The sequence below is a fragment of the Dendrobium catenatum genome, unplaced genomic scaffold (genome assembly GCF_001605985.2).
Source record: "Dendrobium catenatum unplaced genomic scaffold, ASM160598v2 fragScaff_scaffold_1608, whole genome shotgun sequence".
NCBI classification, from domain to species: domain Eukaryota; kingdom Viridiplantae; phylum Streptophyta; class Magnoliopsida; order Asparagales; family Orchidaceae; genus Dendrobium; species Dendrobium catenatum.
The window spans coordinates 4,025,007-4,042,735 of NW_021320070.1; the positions used below are offsets into that span (position 1 = coordinate 4,025,007).

The window sequence follows — 17,729 nt, forward strand, 5'->3', positions numbered from 1 at the left end:
TTGATCAAGACTGTCAACGAATCCTTTCACTATGGATGCCTGGGGCGTCACACTTGCACTGCCTTTGCTCTTATATCAGCACTGTTCCTTTAAAACTGCATATGTGCATCAGCACCGTTACAGAGATACATCTATTTATACTTGTACTCTCTATTGAGGAGATTATTATGAAATGAAATAAAATTCATCTGCTTTCTTCTTCTCTGCATACCTTCTATACTTTTCTTTATGGTTATGGAACTAAGCTTTAGCAATATCCAATGCTACTGGAACTCCATCTTCATTTTCCATTTCTGTAAGACCATCATTAATCTACATGCCTACACTGTGCAAAATGCTAAATTGGCATAGTTTCCTGTTTAATATTCTTCCATGTTTAGTTATAACTTCGACAAGGGAATTATATGAGGATATCATCCATGCCTTTCCTTGACTTTTTGAATAGGATTTCTCTCAAAGGTGTCCAGCGTTCATATACCATGGAGAGAAAACTAGTATCCTCGTCTCTGAAATCAGTCATTGCTCGAAATCCAAGAGTCTCCATAAACCTTTCTATTCTCGAAGAGCGCCTTTGGAAATGCCAGAAGCTTAAAGATTTCTTCCAAATCCACGCTCAGATGACCGTTTCCGGTTTCATTAATGATTCTTTCGCTGCAAGTCGCCTTCTTTCCTTTTGCACCGGCTTCCACTTTCTTGCTCTCGACTACTCTCGCCAGCTTCTCAACCAGATAGAGAACTCCAATACCTTCTCCTGGAACACCATCATGAGAGCTTATGTGCGCAGAAATGTTCCTCAATGTTGTCTTCCACTGTACAGGTTAATGCTGAAATGTGATTTGGTTCCAGATAACTACAGTCACCCGATTGTACTCCAAGCTTGCTCTTTGAGGTTTTGCGTAGTAGAAGGTGAGCAGATACATTCCCATATTTTAAAATTTGGATTGTGTTTAGATCTTTATGTTCTCAATACTTTGATCAATATGTATTCTGTTTGTGGGCATTTGAAGGATGCTCGATTCCTGTTTGATGAAAGTCCTGTTTTGGATTCTGTTACTTGGAACTCGATTCTGGCAGCGTATGTGCAGATTGGTGATGTGGATGAGTCAGTTTACATCTTCAATAATATGCCTGAGCAGAACACAATTGCTTCAAATTCAATGATCGCTCTGTTTGGTAGAAGTAAGCTTGTTGAGGATGCTCGAAAGCTATTTGATGAAATGACTAGTAAAGATACTGTGTCTTGGACAGCTATGATAAGCTGTTATGAACAAAATGAGATGTTTAGAGAGGCATTGAAGTTGTTTACCCTAATGAGAGTTTGTGGAATTCAAATTGATGAGGTTGTGATGGTTAGTGTACTTTCTGCTTGTGCTTCATTGGAAGCTACTAAGGAAGGGGAAGCCATGCATGGATTGATCATCAGAATTGGGATTCAAACATATTTAAGTCTTATGAATTCATTGATTCATATGTACTTATCATATAGGAACATTAATGCTGCCGAACTATTATTTGATTTAGGTTATTCGGATCAAATTTCTTGGAATATAATGATATCAGGCTACTTGAAGTGTGGCTTTGTGGATAAAGCAAGACATTCATTTGATTCCATGCCTCGAAAGGATTTGGTGTCATGGAGCACCATGATTTCAGGCTATGCCCAACATGGACACTCCTCGGACACATTGGCCTTGTTCCATGAGATGCAAATTAGAGGAGTTAGGCCTGATGAAACTACATTAGTTAGTGTTCTTTCAGCTTGCACTAACCTGTTTGCTTTGGAACAAGGCAAATGGGTTCATGCCTACATAAGGAAGCAAGCCTTTCAAATTAATTTGTTTCTGGGTACAACCTTGGTAGATATGTACATGAAGTGTGGTTGCACCAAGACTGCATTGGAGATTTTCGACGAGATGGAGGAAAAGAGCATTTCGACTTGGAATGCTCTTATACTTGGTTTAGCTATGAATGGATTCTTCAAAGAAGCTCTTGAAAAGTTCTCCAATATGGAGAGGTGTGGCGTGCTACCTAACGAGACCACCTTTGTTGGTGTTTTAGGAGCTTGTCGTCATGGCGGCTTGGTCGATAAAGGATGGGAATATTTCAATTCGATGAAGCATATTTATAATTTAGAACCAAATATTAAGCACTATGGATGCATGGTCGACCTCCTAGGACGTGCGGGTCTGCTCAATGATGCTAAGAAACTCATAAAGGACATGCCCATTGCTCCAGATGTTTCTACTTGGGGTGCCTTGCTTGGTGCTTGCAAAAAGCATGGCAACACTGATATAGGTGAGGGAGTGGGTAGGAAGCTCATTGAGTTTGAGCCCCAGCATGATGGATTCCATATCCTACTATCTAACATATATGCTTCAAAGGGGAAATGGGATAATCAGATGGAGGTCAGGAGTTTGATGAAGAAAAGAAAGGTGGTCAAGATACCTGGGTGTAGTATAATAGAAGCTGATGGTAATGTACATGAGTTCTTATCAGGTGACAATGTTCATCCCCAAATGAATGAAATTGAACAAATTTTAAATGAGATGGCAAGGAATTGAAAATGGAAGGATATTAAGTTAACATTGCTGAAGTTGCCTTGGACATTGAGAATGAAGAGGCGGAGTTCCTTTTAATCTGCATATATAGAATCTTGCAATTGCCTTTGGGCTCATCAGCACAAGCCCACTTGCACAAATAAGGATACTGAAGAATCTACAAATATTTCTCCAATATTCATAGCCTGTGATTAAAGAAAATGATTTCTCCAATAATGCTAAATTTCTTCACAACTGTATGGTTGAAAAAAAAAGGTATTGATTAACCATTTACGATCCATCTGTTCTGCTATTTGTTTGAAATGCTATGAATACGCAATTATTTATTTTTAATATGCTTTGGATAGCTTGGTAATACTAGACTCACAATAAAACCAGAAATTTATTATTATGATTTTATCATGTTTTCTTCATTATATTCTTGTGTATTTTCTTACAAACTGTTGTTTTAACATCTTAATGGGAATTAAAAATGACATTTACTTTGCATTTATTTGAATGCTCTTTCAAAAAGAAGTTCCCTCTTTTGTGCAACTATTTTCATGAAGCTTTTGCTAATGATGCAACTTTCAACGGCCTTTTTTCACCCTATCAATTCAAAAAAGCTTCCTAAATCTTTTCTTTTTGAGAACTGTTATCTTTCCATGCGAGCAGGTCTGCTGGAATGATGTTGCCCGTTGGATGTGGCCACTCTTCACAGAAGAATGGGGAACATGGAGAAGTAAGTGTTTACATCCAAGCTCCCTTCCTTTTATGGTGTGTCTAAGCATAATGGAATCAATGCTTGCTAAAATTTTCCTATTTTATTATTGATTTCTAAAAACTTATAATTATTTATGTGCCGGTATACTTGATAATAAGTTAATAAATTCAGGATATTGTAACTAATCTACCAATGTGGCACATGCCGGAAAAATCACCATTGTTTCTGTAAGATTTCTAAATTTCAACACTTGTGAACAGTATCTGTATGGTTTATCTTGCTTTGTATCATATAAGAACTGAATTATACACCTTGAATCCATTTTTTAAGATTGAGTGACTTGGGAATCAAATGGAGAACCACAATTATTTTGGACCATCACACTGTGATCCTGGAGGCTCGTAGAAAATTGCAAAATTAACCTTGAAGGATACTATTGTAAAATTGAATTGAGTTGGGATTTAATTGCAAAATTGCATTTTGAATTTCCAATAATGTGGGTGGGCCAAGGAGAGTAGAAGGAGAAATGCTAGTGAAGGGAATCAAGAAAATTACCCGGTATTCAATCCACCAATTTCTCATATTTATCCAAAGGAAAACCCTTATATTCAAATAATGCTTATATTCAAATCATTAAAGTTATGTATGGGATAAAGGCTTGATGTTGTTGTTGTTGTTGTTGTATCCAAAGGAAAACCCTAAACTTTTAATGGAGAGAATCTTGGTGTTGCTAGTTACTTTTAAAACTCTAGAAAGTCAATAGATTCATTTTTTTTTCTAACTTTTTGTATTTATTTCATCTGTGAGGGGTTTTTTTTTTCCTTTTTGTTATATTTATTTAAATCATTTATGTCAATTTTTATTTTTATAGATGCTATTATTCCAATGATGCCTCAGATTTTCAGTTTTTTGTTTTGATCTTAATTTTTTTTTTGTCGTTTTTCAACTTAAATATTAAAGATTTCTTTGTTTACTATATCATATTTGAAATAATATAGCATAATCAACAGAGTTATAATAATATAGCATAATCAACATTGGAGAGTATAATTTTTTTTAAACATTGAATTTTTTTTTGAATTTAAATAGATTTCAAGATGTGTTTTGGATTTCTATAAATATAGATCAAGTTTGCAATCTGAAATTAAGTTTTTATTGAATGAAAATTGATTCTTATTATTCTATAATTTCTTCTTCTTCAATACTTGCTGGCCTTCTGTGATAGGGACATCAGATCATGGAAGGTTTACCAGAGGCGTGGCCGCCGATCTACGGCCATGATCGAGTCTTTGTATTTTTGATTTTCCTATGTATTTTCTTATTTATGTTGTCGCATTTTATTTGCTTTCTTTAGTTTCCCGTTATACCCTCTTATGAAGGGATGTCGTATGCGAGCCCAAGGGGCATTTGTGTCTTTTGTCTTTGAGTCCTTTGTATGAGGCTTTATATAGCCCTCCTTATTTTCTTTTGAGGTTAATGAATGATTGCTTATTAAAATTTCTTCTTGCTTGAGTATTGAGAGCTTGTGTAATGCAATCAAAATTTTGGGAAGGGACCCAAATTTTTTTATCACAACAAACAAACTCTTTCTAGGATGATAGAAAGACATAAAATACTCAAAACTTGACAAAATATAACTAACAAAATAAAACACAACTTTAATATTATAAAAGGACTTACAAATAAGAACTCTTACAAACTTTGACGCATACAAACATTTGACAAATTTATGACTTCAAAACAAACACCTAAAGAAGCTTTCATCCATTAGAAGAAGGATACAAGTGAGGTGGTACATGGGAGAGATGAAAGATGTTAGAAGCCGAGAAGAAGGGTGGAAAGAACTCGCAAGTCTCTCCAAGAGATAGAAGAAGAAGAAGTGGACAAAGCTCGCAAGCTTTTCCAAGAAGAAACCCGCAGGTTTACATCTCCAAAAGTCATTCATATAACATATCTTAAACAACCACAAAACATCTACTATTTATAGACATGAGAGGAGAAACCAAACAGTCAATTTTTTGAATTCCCACAGGAATCCAAGCATCAAAAACCACGGAAATCACCCCAACACTTCACGGGAAACAGACCAGCCAGGGACCCGAAGAGGCAGCCATAGAAACCAAAGAGGCCCGCATAGAACCGAGGCACGGGAAAACCACCCAGCACGGAAAACCAGCAGCCAACCATGGAAACCAAGGAGCCAAGGCACGGAAACAGCCAACCGTGGACACCAAGGAGTCAAGGCACAGAAATCCAAGAGCCAGCTACAGGAAACCAAGGAGGAAGCCATGTGAACCAAGGAGCCAAGATACGGGAACCCAAGAACCATCCACGGGAAACGAATAGACAAGGGGAAGAAGAAGAGACAAAATAATGAGCTACTAATAAATTAATAAATGATCTAAAAATATAGCTCATAATGAGGTAACTCTTAGTTCAATAAATGAACTAAAAACCAGCTCATAATGAGCTAAATCTTAGCTCAAAAATTAATGAGTTAGCAAGCTCAAGGGATGTCAAAACCAAATTTTTTTGGGTTTGATTTTACCCCCCCTGCCTACATCAGACTCCCCTTCTTGAGAACTCATCTCCTGATGAGTTAGCTTTGTTCTGAAGGCGTCGCATCAAGAGACACCAAGGCTTGAGATTGCTCACTTGACGCTAAGACTCAAATGACAACATGACTCAAAATAAAACTTATATGATAACTACTCATACAACTACTACTATGACTCACCAAGACACACAAAACTTTCTAAACAGACTCATAAGACACTCAAGACTCTCAAGACTCTCAAGACTCACACAATAAGACTTGACTTGACAAACCAACTTAAAAACTTAGGACTTCCTAACTTGTTCTGATACCAAATTAATGCAATCAAAAATTTAGGTCCCAAAAATTTGGGAAGGGACCCAAATTTTTTATCACAACAAACAAACTCTTTCTAGGATGATAAAAAGACATAAAATATTCAAAACTTGACAAAATATAACTAACAAAATAAAACACAACTTTAATATTATAAAAGGACTTACAAACAAGGACTCTTACAAACTTTGACGCTTACAAACATTTGACAAATTTATGACTTTAAAACAAACACCTAAAGAAGCTTTCATCCATTAGAAGAAGGATACAGGTGAGGTGGTACTTGCGGAGAGACGAAAGAGGTTAGAAGCCGAGAAGAAGGGTGGAAAGAACTCGCAAGTCTCCCCAAGAGATAGAAAAAGAAGAAGTGGACAAAGCTCGCAAGCTTTTCCAAGAAGAAACATGCAGGTTTACATCTCCAAAAATCATTCATATAACATATCTTAAACAGCCACAAAACATCTACTATTTATAGACATGAGAGGAGAAACCAAACAGTCAATTTATTGAATTACCACAGGAATCCAAGCAATTCAAACCACGGAAATCCCCCCAACACTTCACGGGAAACAACCCAGCCAAGGACCCGAAGAGGCAGCCGCAGAAACCGAAGAGACCAACACAAAACCGAGGCACCAAGGCAAGGGAAAACCACCCAGCACGGAAAACCAGCAGCCAACCGTGGAAACCAAGGAGCCAAGGCACGGAAATAGCCAACCGTTGACACCAAGGAGCCAAGGCACGAAAATCCAAGAGCCAGCCGCAAGAAACCAAGGAGGCAGCCGTGGGAACCAAGGAGCCAAGGCACGGGAACCCAAGAACCATCCACGGGAAATGAATAGACAAGGGAAAGAAGAAGAGATAAAATAATGAGCTATTAATAAATTAATAAATGATCTAAAAACATAGCTCATAATGAGCTAACCCCACCCCCAATCCAACCCCCTTAGTAAAACCTCCATCCGATCCCCCTCACCCCACCCGACCTCACGGCTCAATCCCAAACTGGCCCCTTGGCTGCCGGCTCCTCCTCCCTAGCCGCCGACCAAACTCCTCTCCCCACCCTTCTTGTGATTTCCTCTTTTGGTTTGGCTAATTTAGGGATTGATTTGAATTTGAAATTATTCAAATTTCAAATCCTTTCCTAATTTAATGATTCTATTTTAGAAAAGTTCCTAATTTAAATCCATTTGAATTTGAAATTTAAATTGGATTGAATTATTTACTTTCCTAATTCTTTAAACCAAATTAAGAAGCATTAATTAGCCTCATTAAGTCCTCTTTACCCCTCTTTAGCCGCCGGCCCGATCTTGGGCTCCAATTAGGAATTATTTCCTTATACCCCCACCTCCTCTATTAGAAACAATTCAAACCCCTCGTCCCACTTTGGCCGAAATTCTCATTGTCCCCTTAATTTCCTTTCCAATTGATCTCCTCTTCTTTTGGAAAGAAATTCCCCTACCTCTTCATCCTTGCCGCCGGTCTAGTCTCCCATACCCGCCCCTTTCTCTCTCTATCTCCCCTCTCCCAATTAACTCTCTCACCCAACAAAAATCTGAAACTTATTTCAGATTTTTGATTGTTAGTTTTCATTCCTCATCGCCAAAGAGAAACTTCTTTCTCCTCATTCATCTCAAGAACCCTAACAAAGCAGAGAAGAGAGTTGCTCCCTAGCACCTATGAATGGCGGATCTAGAAACTGATTACGGCATAACTTGGGATGAAGACGGTTTCGTCGACATCCTACAATCTACTTTCTTCGACGTGAATCCAAGGGTAGTTCTCACTGTCGAGGATTACTTGGAGTGTGCGTTGATCTATTTGGTAGAGGCTATTGACGAACACTTCGAAGGCGTCGAGTGGAGGATCTCCACTAATTCTTGGCGAAGGTTTCTCTTCTTCCTTGCATCTTATATCTTTTAGTCTAACTTCTCTTAGCTTGATTGCAGTCATGACAGACTCCTCTGCATTGCTCTTGCTTAAGCTTAGTAAACATAAGATTTGAGTGCTCATCTATGTTTTATAATTCTCATTGTTAGACTATGGATTATTTTGAAAGCTACTACTATTCATTGTGTTGTTTTCTATTTCTTTTTGGAAGTATTCAAAGCTCTCACCATGTGATTTAGCCTAAGCGGATAACCAGTAAGTGTTTCGACACATTGTTTGAATTTGCTAGTATTTTTGTTCTAGAATTATTCTAATCATACGTTATGCAAATCTATATGAGTTAAAGAGCATTTCATTTTCGTAGTCCTGCATCATTCTGCCTCTTTCACTCCGTTTTCAAATTCCCTAATTTATACCACTATTTTCCTCTCTTTTCCTGTCTACAGGAACTGAGAACGTGGCTCCAGGCCAATTCAATGTATCTACCCTACTAGACAAGTCCAGGGAAGGAGACAACCATTTAACCATTGTTAAAAAAAAAAAAAAAAAAGGGGGGAAACCCATTGTCCCTCAATATATGCTGTAGAAAGTCTTAAATCCTTGTCTTAGATATTTCCTAACGGCCCAATGAGTCTTTCACACCCAAATTCCCAATCACACCGAAGGTATAAGGCATGCATTTCTAAATGTGATAATTGGTGAAGTTTACTACAGAACTTCTACTTCCATTTTTTTTGGCAACAGCATGAAAAATAATAGGAAAGTTATAATTCTATAATGATTTTATTCATATGAACGCATTGAACTAATCATTGTGTTTGATTAGCAGCTACTGAAATTATGGTTTGAGCAACTTTAGATTGAAAAGTTTTAAATGCTTTCTGATCCTAGTACTACATTTAGGTAAAGCACATGTGTTCTATTGCTAATTTTAGGGGGATAGATGGTAAAATCCTCAAAAGAAGCAGCGGCTACTTATGAAAATTGATAACTCCATATGTCCAAATTCTGTTATCTTTGTAGTATTTCATAGCGCCCAATAGAAATACTCAGTGTAAATTTTACTGAATATAAGGATATAATAATTTATGGATCAGTGCAATTTTTTAAATTTCCACTATTCAGTCATTCCAGAACACAATTTGTTTAGTTATGGAGTCTAGTTTTTTTCCCTGCAAAGATAATATGTTCACAGACTTGATGTTGGGTCGCCATCTTATATTTGTATTAGAGGAATTAAAGTTGCAGCTCTTCACTATCAAACCATATTAAAATATGCAGTTGCAACAATAGGGTGTAGTCATTAATTTGATAATCATGTATTTAAATTCTTTGTATTTTTGTGTGTTGATCTTATTTTTTATTTTCTATTTTTCCTCAATATTTATTATCTTGTTTTTTTTTTCTCTGTATTTAAATAAGATGTTAGATGAATGGAGAAAGAGTGTGTTAGTTCCTGTTTTTAAGAATAAAGGTGATGCACATGAGTGTATGAATTATAAAAGAATTAAGTAAATGTGTCATACATTAAAACTATGGGAGAGAGTTATTGAGTATAGGTTATGACATGATACTAATTTTTCTCAAAATCAACTTGGATTCATGCCAACTAGGTCTACTATGGAAGCTATACATTTATTTAGAAGTTTGATGGAGAAGTATTGAGAGAATAAGGAGGATCTTCCTATGATATTTATTACTTTAGAGAGAGCATAATATGAAATTTTGTTTGAACTGGAGCGCTGTGATGCTGTGCCTATGGGCGCTACGACGTTGTGTCTATGATCGTAGCAGCACCATAAATTGTCATCGTGACATTAAAGGTTATGTTATATAGTAATTCTGGATTTAGCATGCAGCGCAGCGACGCTAGGGTTTGAGCATCGAGGCGTTATGCACTAAAATTAATATATATATTTCTTTCTATACTCAGCAATCTCTCTCTCTCTCTCTTCCTCCCTCATCTGGCTTGTTATGTAAGGAAGGGAAGAAGGAGAGGGAAAAAGGGGGAAGAGAGGAAGGGAAAAAAATCCTAATTTTGGTCGCCGATTCATTTTTCTTCTTGTACAAAAATTGCTCAGGTCATAGTAGGTGACTTTTATCCTATTCATGTTTTCAAATATTTTGATTCTGATCGTTGGATTTCTTCCAAATTACTTTTATTTTAATTTTTTTCGGATTTACCGAACTTCAACCATTTAACTTTTTATAAGTTGTATCGATGATTCTGGACATTTTGACTTGTTGATTTCATAATTTCATCGAGTAAAATAAGAATTATTGTATTTGTACGATTTGCACAAAATAGTAATTTTATTTTGATATTTTTAATTGATTATGTTATAAATACAAACATCTTTAATGATATTGGCGTGTGATTGAGTAATAGCTGACTGCTATTACTATTGTAATAATATATGTGAAAACAAATAAGGATTGGTTATTTGCTGATGTTGGTTGGAGACTGACTGACCTGTATAGGATAATGAGCTGATTGATTTTCCTTTAAATATTTTGGTTTGGTGTTATTATCTACTGATTCACTGATTGGGAGTTGTAAGGAGTTAATTACTGTACCGATAGTCAAAGTGTGATGGCTATATTTACTGAGCCAATGATTACTGATTTATTGTTTACTGGAAAAGCAAAGCCAGAATTCCTTATTTGTTTATTGTGATTAGTGAAATGCATGTCACAATACTAATATTGATGCTAATATTTTACTACTACTATACTGTTTACTGTTATTGTCATTGATTTTACTAAAATTAATACTGTTAATGATATTGCTATTGATTCACTGTCACTATTGATGCTATTAATTCACTGTTTACTATCTTATTGTTACTAAGCACATGATGTCTATTACTGAGCATGTGATATAAGATACTGATATTGATATAAAATAATTGAATCTCATGTGTATACTCTTATTAGATTTCCTAATAGTATTGCATTATTATAGATTCTGATAGTTTCATAGTTGTTTAAATTTATTGATTTATATAATTTCTTCATATATTGGATAATACTACTATGATGTATGATTTATGATTATTAACTGCTTTATTGTTTTGACATTCATATAAATTTCATTGTTTCCGTACTAAACTATTTTATTGGCCTTCGGACTGTATCATTTTATAGGTTTTACGGTTATTGCATATGTGTTTTACTATTTTTGCACAAATTCATGATCATATTAACTACTATTATTATGAACTGACTGACAACATGCATACTACTTCGTTTAAGAGAGTAGATGTATTAGATTTGACCTATATTAAGAAAGGTAGAGGTAGATCTAAACATACTTGGTTAGAAAGTACTAGAAATGACCTTTTTATTAGATTTGAATGATAATTTGACTCTTAACAAAACATAATGGAGAAAAAAGATTTATGTTGCCGACCCCACGTAGTGGTATAAAGGCTTGATCTTTTTGATATTTTGCTATAGCAAATATATGATATGTACTATTGGTTATAAAATACTTGAATATACGATATAATGACCAAACCCTACATAAAATATTCTCTAGAGGTTGATTATAAACGATAAGGTGCTTGTAAATCAATAATAAATTTGTTTTTGTCCCATTGATTGCTGAGGGATTAGTAGTAGTCATTGAAACTTAAATATGGCCTACACTAACTTTTTCAATGTTTGAACTATGAACCAGCAACTCCTTCATCTAGTCTTCCTCAACACCAGCCAGCGAGTGGTTGATCTACTAATTTGGAAGTAGGTAAACCTTGGATAAGTAATTGAATTTTAGAGTTACTTTTTTTCCTGAAGCTTTACTTGTTGATCTGCTAATTTGAGTAAGGTTGATGGTTTGGCCACCAGCTTTTTTATGCCACTTTTGAGTTAAAATAAATGGTCTTATGCTTTTACAAAAAGCTGCCACAGCTTTGTTTGTTTATAATTTTTTATTAGAAATTTCTGTCTACTAGAGTATGAAAGTTATGAGAAAGCTGTTATCCGACTTTACAAAAATTAAATACTTACAAAAGCTTTAAAAAAATCCTTTTCTCCATAATTACTCTACTTCTACTTCGATAAATAGTTGTAGCAACCCCAAACAAATCTTAAATGATTATGTGTTATTATATTTATATCCTCACATTTTCTAATTTGATTTGTTTTATTTTTAATTAGCCAAAATATTTTTAAACATTTGTGAGTTCTTATTTTAATGATTAGGTATAGGTTCAACAAGGATATTGTAGAATGCCTAGGTATAATACATAAACTTCAATACAAGAAACATTTTGTCCCATCTTTCATTTCTAGCATCATAGAAAATATTTTAGTTCTACTCACTTTTTCCTTATTATTTTAATTAATTTAAGCCTTTTAATCAACTTTTGATGATTGTGAGTGTAAATATCATTTTACTAAACATTATGGAAATTATGTCTTTAAGCTGTTGAAGTTAAGGGTTCATTGGGTGGGTGTCGCTATTTGTAAAAAATATTGTGAAGGTGTTTTGAAAGCTTTTGTGGATATTATAACAGTTTTTCTTTTGAAAATGTTGCAATACAACTTTTTTATAGTTACGATAATCTGGCTGATTTAGTTGTAAAATATAACTTCTTATCATCATATAAATTTTTGAAAAATAATAAAAAAATTTAGCCAAATAAAGACGGGGCAACTTTAAAAAGAAAAATCTGTGAAAAAGCTGCTCCAAGTATACTCTAATTTGAATTTTGATGAGATGCAGATCAATAACATTATATCAATGGACTCTAAAATGTAGTAAGGAGGTATTGCTTAAGCATGTCATTGTTATCTTTATTAGATATTCTTATGTGAGGATTTATTCTATATGCCTATCTATTTGGCCTAGATTCTCTAGAGATTTTTTGTGCTTGCACGCATCCTTGTGACTTAGGCTACGTTTGGGACAACTTTTTTGTTACTTTATAAAACTGTTTTTTAGTACAAAAACTTTTAATTTAAAAAATTTTTGTACACTAAAAAGTCGTCTTAGAAAGCAGCAAAGAAGTTGTCCCAAATGAAGCCTTATGTTTTGTTCTTCCTCTTCATTCTTTTTCCCGTTCTTTTGTTTCTTGGAATCAAAAGAAATTTTTTAATTTCTCTACTTGCTTCTAATTTGAACTGCATCAAACCCCCAATTTTATGTTTTCTTTTTATCTTGTTTTTATCGCTGTGACTAAAATGATATGTATATCAGGGCACTCGCCATCATATGCTCATGTGTGTGGATTTTGGTTTCTACCTCTGGAATGGAAATTTTCCTGCGCTAGATGGAGGGAAATGCTGTCCTGGACTTTCCTCTAATCAAGAAAAATGTGCTCTGTGCAATGCTGATTTGCAGAGTTTTCTCATGGATGAATCTACTTCATGCTTATCCCTTTTTATTGGACTAAGTTCTATTGGAAGGCAAGTTCTTAACTCTTTATTATGCAAGAGCACTTGTTTGTTTGTGACATTTTTGCGAGTTTCTTTTTCTATGAATCACATTTCCTGATATTTTTCGTGTCCAATCCATGTACGTGTTCTGTGTTTTTAATAATTGACGTGTCCCGTATTCATGTCGTATCCGTGTCCATGCATCATAGCTTTTGGCTAATGCGTAGATTAAGAACCCGCTAATAGCATTTCTACTTGAACATATCGTGAACTAAACTATCAAATATATGAAAAGACCCAAATCAAAGCGTTTATTATTTTATCACTTAAAGCCAAAGTAGAACACTGGACTATTACAATATGACTTCCTCTCAATCAACATTGCCACAATTTGAAATATCAAATTACAGCCAAGGGGAGTTCTGAATAGGAGTAATCACAGACTTGACTTTGAGATACTTCTCCATTCCTTGAAGCCCACTATCCTTCCCAAAACCACTCATTTTGTACCCACCAAAAGGAATATTAATATCAGTGATGAGGTAACAGTTGATCCAAATCGTGCCGGCACGAACCGACCTCGTAACACGATTAGCTATATTCAGGTCATTGGTCACTATTCCTGCTGCTAGTCCATACCTGGTGTTGTTGGCCTTCTCAATAGCCTCCTCAATTGTCCTAATCCAATCACGGAAGAATTGTAAATATTAATATTCATGATTAAATTTACATGTTCTTTAGTACTATTAATTGATAATGAAAATATGAATATTATAGAGTTGAATTCTAGTAACATGAGAATATGTTTATGTTTCTATCATTTTGCATTAATTTTAGATGATATATACTAATAGCCTTAGCTGATATCATAAAAAATTTAATCAAAACAGAATTAATGAAAACCATCAAAATTCAATCAAAATTAGACTAAGGCTTCGTTTGGGATGGCTTCTTTTAGAAGGAGTGAGAAAGCCGTCCCAAATGAAGTCTAAATGTTATATTTTTCCTTAAATAAATGTTAAAAATAAGTAAGAAATTGAAACTAAATCTTAAAATTGATGAAACTAATGAAATCACATACATCTAAGTTTTTGGGTGAAATAAAATCTAAACAAATTTGAGTTACAGAACTTACTGGAACTTCATGATGGACATCACTGGACCAAATATTTCATCTTTAGCAATCAACATATCCTCCTGAGCAAAATTTTTACATAATTTTTAATACAAATACAATTAAAATTAATCAAATATTTAATTAACAAGTGGCTAGGGATTCTTACCTTGACATCAGTAAAGATTGTGGGCTCAATGTAGTACCCTTTCTCACCTATAGCCTTTCCTCCTGTTAAAAGTGTGGCTCCTTCTCTCTTGCCTGACTCTATGTATCTAAGAACCTTATCAAATTGCTCCTTATTAACCTACAAATCATTTTTTGTCAGAAGAGAAGAAATAGATAAGTTTAAACATTCATTTAAGGTCATTCTTATAATTTAGTTTATTTAATCAATTGTTGGTGTACTTTCTTAATTAAAAGGTCATTTGGGATCATTTTTCTTTTTTATTTTTTTATATTAATTTTAATTTATTTTATTTATATTTTGATATGAAATAAAAATATGTTTAAAATCCTACATAATTTTTTTATTTTTATTTTTATTGAATGTTTCATAAGGCATTGATGGTTGACGATGATAACTGCCAATGTTAGCAGATTTTTCATAGGTAGATCTGCATGACAGCATGAGTGCGGTAGTTGTAAGTAATTTATTATTAGAGTTTTAAGAAGAAATGTGTATAATAATCACAAATATTAGATTGTGGAATCTGATTTTTGTCCTATGAAGAAAACACACGATGTAAACTTAGTTGTGGGTTTACCTTCAGGGACGCTCATGGTAGTGGTTGGAATGAGGATAAGGAGCCTTGCTATCGGAGAAATTATTACGTGCAGTCACCAGATCGTCTGAAGGCGAATCAAGATGTGCCACATCACCCAGTATACAGCACCGGTACAACAAAATGGTGACATGACGCATCCTGATTCGCCTCCGGACAACGTCCAGTGACCGCATGTAATAATTTCTCCCACTATCGTGGATTCGAGGGTGGTTATCTAGTATTTTATCGTTTCATTAAGAGCATTTTGAAAATTTTATTGTATTATTTAGCTGCCCCATATTGAAAAATTAGGGTTGTATTTTCTTAACAATCAAATTATAATGAAATATCTAGTGGAGGCAATAAGATGCAGCCATCAATTGAGTGAATCTTAATTAAAATTCTTGTATGATTATTTGTACTTTAATCTTCTTTTTCTATTTTCTGCTTTTTTCATTATTTACATAGTTATAAATGTTTTTTCTTCCAACCGGCAAAAATATAATTTTTCCCTCAACAAATTTTACATATAGTTGCAGCCATCCCGAAACGACCATACAAATTTTTTTGTGTGTAAAACTCAGTATAAAAAATCTAATAAAATAACTTAATACTACATACCTGAGGGCCTTGATGAACATTGGGATCAAATGGGTCTCCAACCACCCAATTTTTAGCATTTTCAATTGCCTTCTTCATAAATTCATCATATATCCCTTCCTGCACATAAACCCTAGATCCTGCAAAACACATTTCTCCCTGCACAGTTTTTTGATCATAAACTTAGAACAAGGATAATATATAATCTCATTAACATATTTAATTAACAATTTCTTGAATAATATTTCTACCCCATACATATAACCAAACAGCTCCAACATTCAAAAAACAAATGAAATGAGAAATAGTATCAAAATTTACAACTCGAGTCCTAAGATTGAATGTTTATAAGATAACGCTTCATTTGGGACGGCTTTCTTATTGTTTATTAAAAGCTGTTTTAAGAAGCAGTAAAAAAGCCATCGCAGACGAAGCCTAAATACAATATAATATATGTGAAAAATATTTAGATGAGAGGATAATTAATTACTTGATTAAAGAAAACAGCCTGCCAAGCAGTCTGAACAGCCATGTCTATATCTGCATCACTGAAGATAATTAATGGATTTTTTCCTCCTAATTCTAATGAAACAATCTTTAAATTGCTTGCTGCTGCTGCTCCCATAACTAATTTCCCTACATCTGTTGATCCAGTGAAGCTCACCTGAAGGAAATTAATTACAAAATTATACATTCAATTTGTATAAAATTCTTTAATTTTGAATTAGAATTAGGATAGAAAAGAGTTATATTACAGCATCAACATGCATGTGAGAAGCTATGGCAGCTCCAGCTGTTGGGCCATAGCCAGTGATAACATTGATAACTCCATCAGGAATACCAGCCTACAGTAAGAAAACAAAATTTTAGTTATTGTCTGATTTTTTTTTTTTTACTGAAAGAAAAGAGTCTACAATGCCTGCATGAGCTTTCAAAACTCCTTACAACTACAGAGGTCTCCAATTAAGGGTGTCAATATTTGACATGATCTGAAAACCCGACTCGAATTCGACCCGAAATTTCAGTGTTAGGGTCAACTAGACCTGAAATGGGTCGGGTTCAGGTTCAACAATTCGACCTGTTTAAAAAATCAGTCGGTTTCGGGTTGACCCTTTGACCTGAAATTGATGCAATAAAAAAGTAGAGACTACCAAGATTGCATATAAACTTGACGTCTTCCTTTAAAACAACTTTAACAAACACAAATTTAACTAAAATGAAACCAAATGACACCTTACAACTTTTATATTAGAACATAAAAACACAATACGACTTTTAAACTTGAAATAAAAGACATAACTCGATGCAATGACACCCTAAAAATACGACTCAAGACACCTTGCAACTTACAAATTTTTAAAGAGAAGAAAGATACAAATGGGGTGGACACTTGCGGAGAGAAGAAATAGATAAAAAGTCCGAGACGAAGGCAAAGAGAGGAGAAGAAGAAGTGGATAAAGCTTGCAAGCTATCCAAGAAAAACCCTTAGGTTTTAGTTTCAAAAATCATCACCAAAATCTCTTTTTAAAGCCTCAAATCAGCCCCCCTTATATAGGAGAAAAGAGGGAGCCAAACAGCCACCCCAATGACCCAATCAGAAAAGAGAAAAAAAGTCAGTAATTACTCTCGTTGGGAGCTCAATAGCCAAAAGAAAACAACCATAAATATATGCAAGAACCGAACAATCAGCCAGTGAGTCGAACAGGTAATCCACGGGCAAAGCAAGGGAACCGAACATGTATAGCAAGGGCCAGTCAAGCACAATCAACAAATAGACAGTGCCAAGGGGGGAAGGAACCGAGCAGGCAGAGGAAACGAAGGGACAAAACCGGGAGGGGGGGGG

The 17,729-nt window shown here is 34.6% G+C and overlaps 2 protein-coding genes across 8 annotated transcripts in view; one reads left to right on the top strand and one right to left on the bottom strand.

Annotated features, from left to right (window-relative positions):
- The first annotated feature begins 219 nt into the window (after nt 1–219).
- LOC110102635 (pentatricopeptide repeat-containing protein At1g05750, chloroplastic) lies at nt 220–13,525 on the top strand. 7 transcript variants are annotated; one of them, XM_028700907.1, is made up of 6 exons: nt 220–295; nt 446–2,813; nt 3,213–3,279; nt 8,470–8,688; nt 11,706–11,767; nt 13,227–13,525. In XM_028700907.1, exons 1-2 carry the CDS (start codon nt 261–263, stop codon nt 2,559–2,561), a joined length of 2,151 nt encoding a protein of 716 aa, XP_028556740.1. In that variant the 5' UTR covers nt 220–260; the 3' UTR covers nt 2,562–2,813; nt 3,213–3,279; nt 8,470–8,688; nt 11,706–11,767; nt 13,227–13,525. The 7 variants fall into 7 exon arrangements, with proteins under 7 accessions (XP_028556740.1, XP_028556738.1, XP_028556737.1 ...); XM_028700905.1 differs by lacking the exon at nt 220–295 and having other exon boundaries at nt 356–2,813; nt 11,706–11,771; XM_028700904.1 differs by lacking the exon at nt 220–295 and having other exon boundaries at nt 356–2,813.
- Nucleotides 13,526–13,693: 168 nt separating this feature from the next.
- Nucleotides 13,694–17,729, bottom strand: part of LOC110102654 (aldehyde dehydrogenase family 2 member C4-like) — a 6,939-nt gene continuing 2,903 nt past the window's right edge. The window contains exons 4-9 of the mRNA XM_020831091.2: nt 16,642–16,731; nt 16,377–16,550; nt 15,908–16,045; nt 14,689–14,826; nt 14,541–14,602; nt 13,694–14,083 (exon numbers count right to left, since the gene is read on the bottom strand). Coding sequence (XP_020686750.1) covers nt 13,810–14,083; nt 14,541–14,602; nt 14,689–14,826; nt 15,908–16,045; nt 16,377–16,550; nt 16,642–16,731 — 876 coding nt within the window. The 3' untranslated portion in view covers nt 13,694–13,809. The remainder of the gene's footprint in view (nt 14,084–14,540; nt 14,603–14,688; nt 14,827–15,907; nt 16,046–16,376; nt 16,551–16,641; nt 16,732–17,729) is intronic.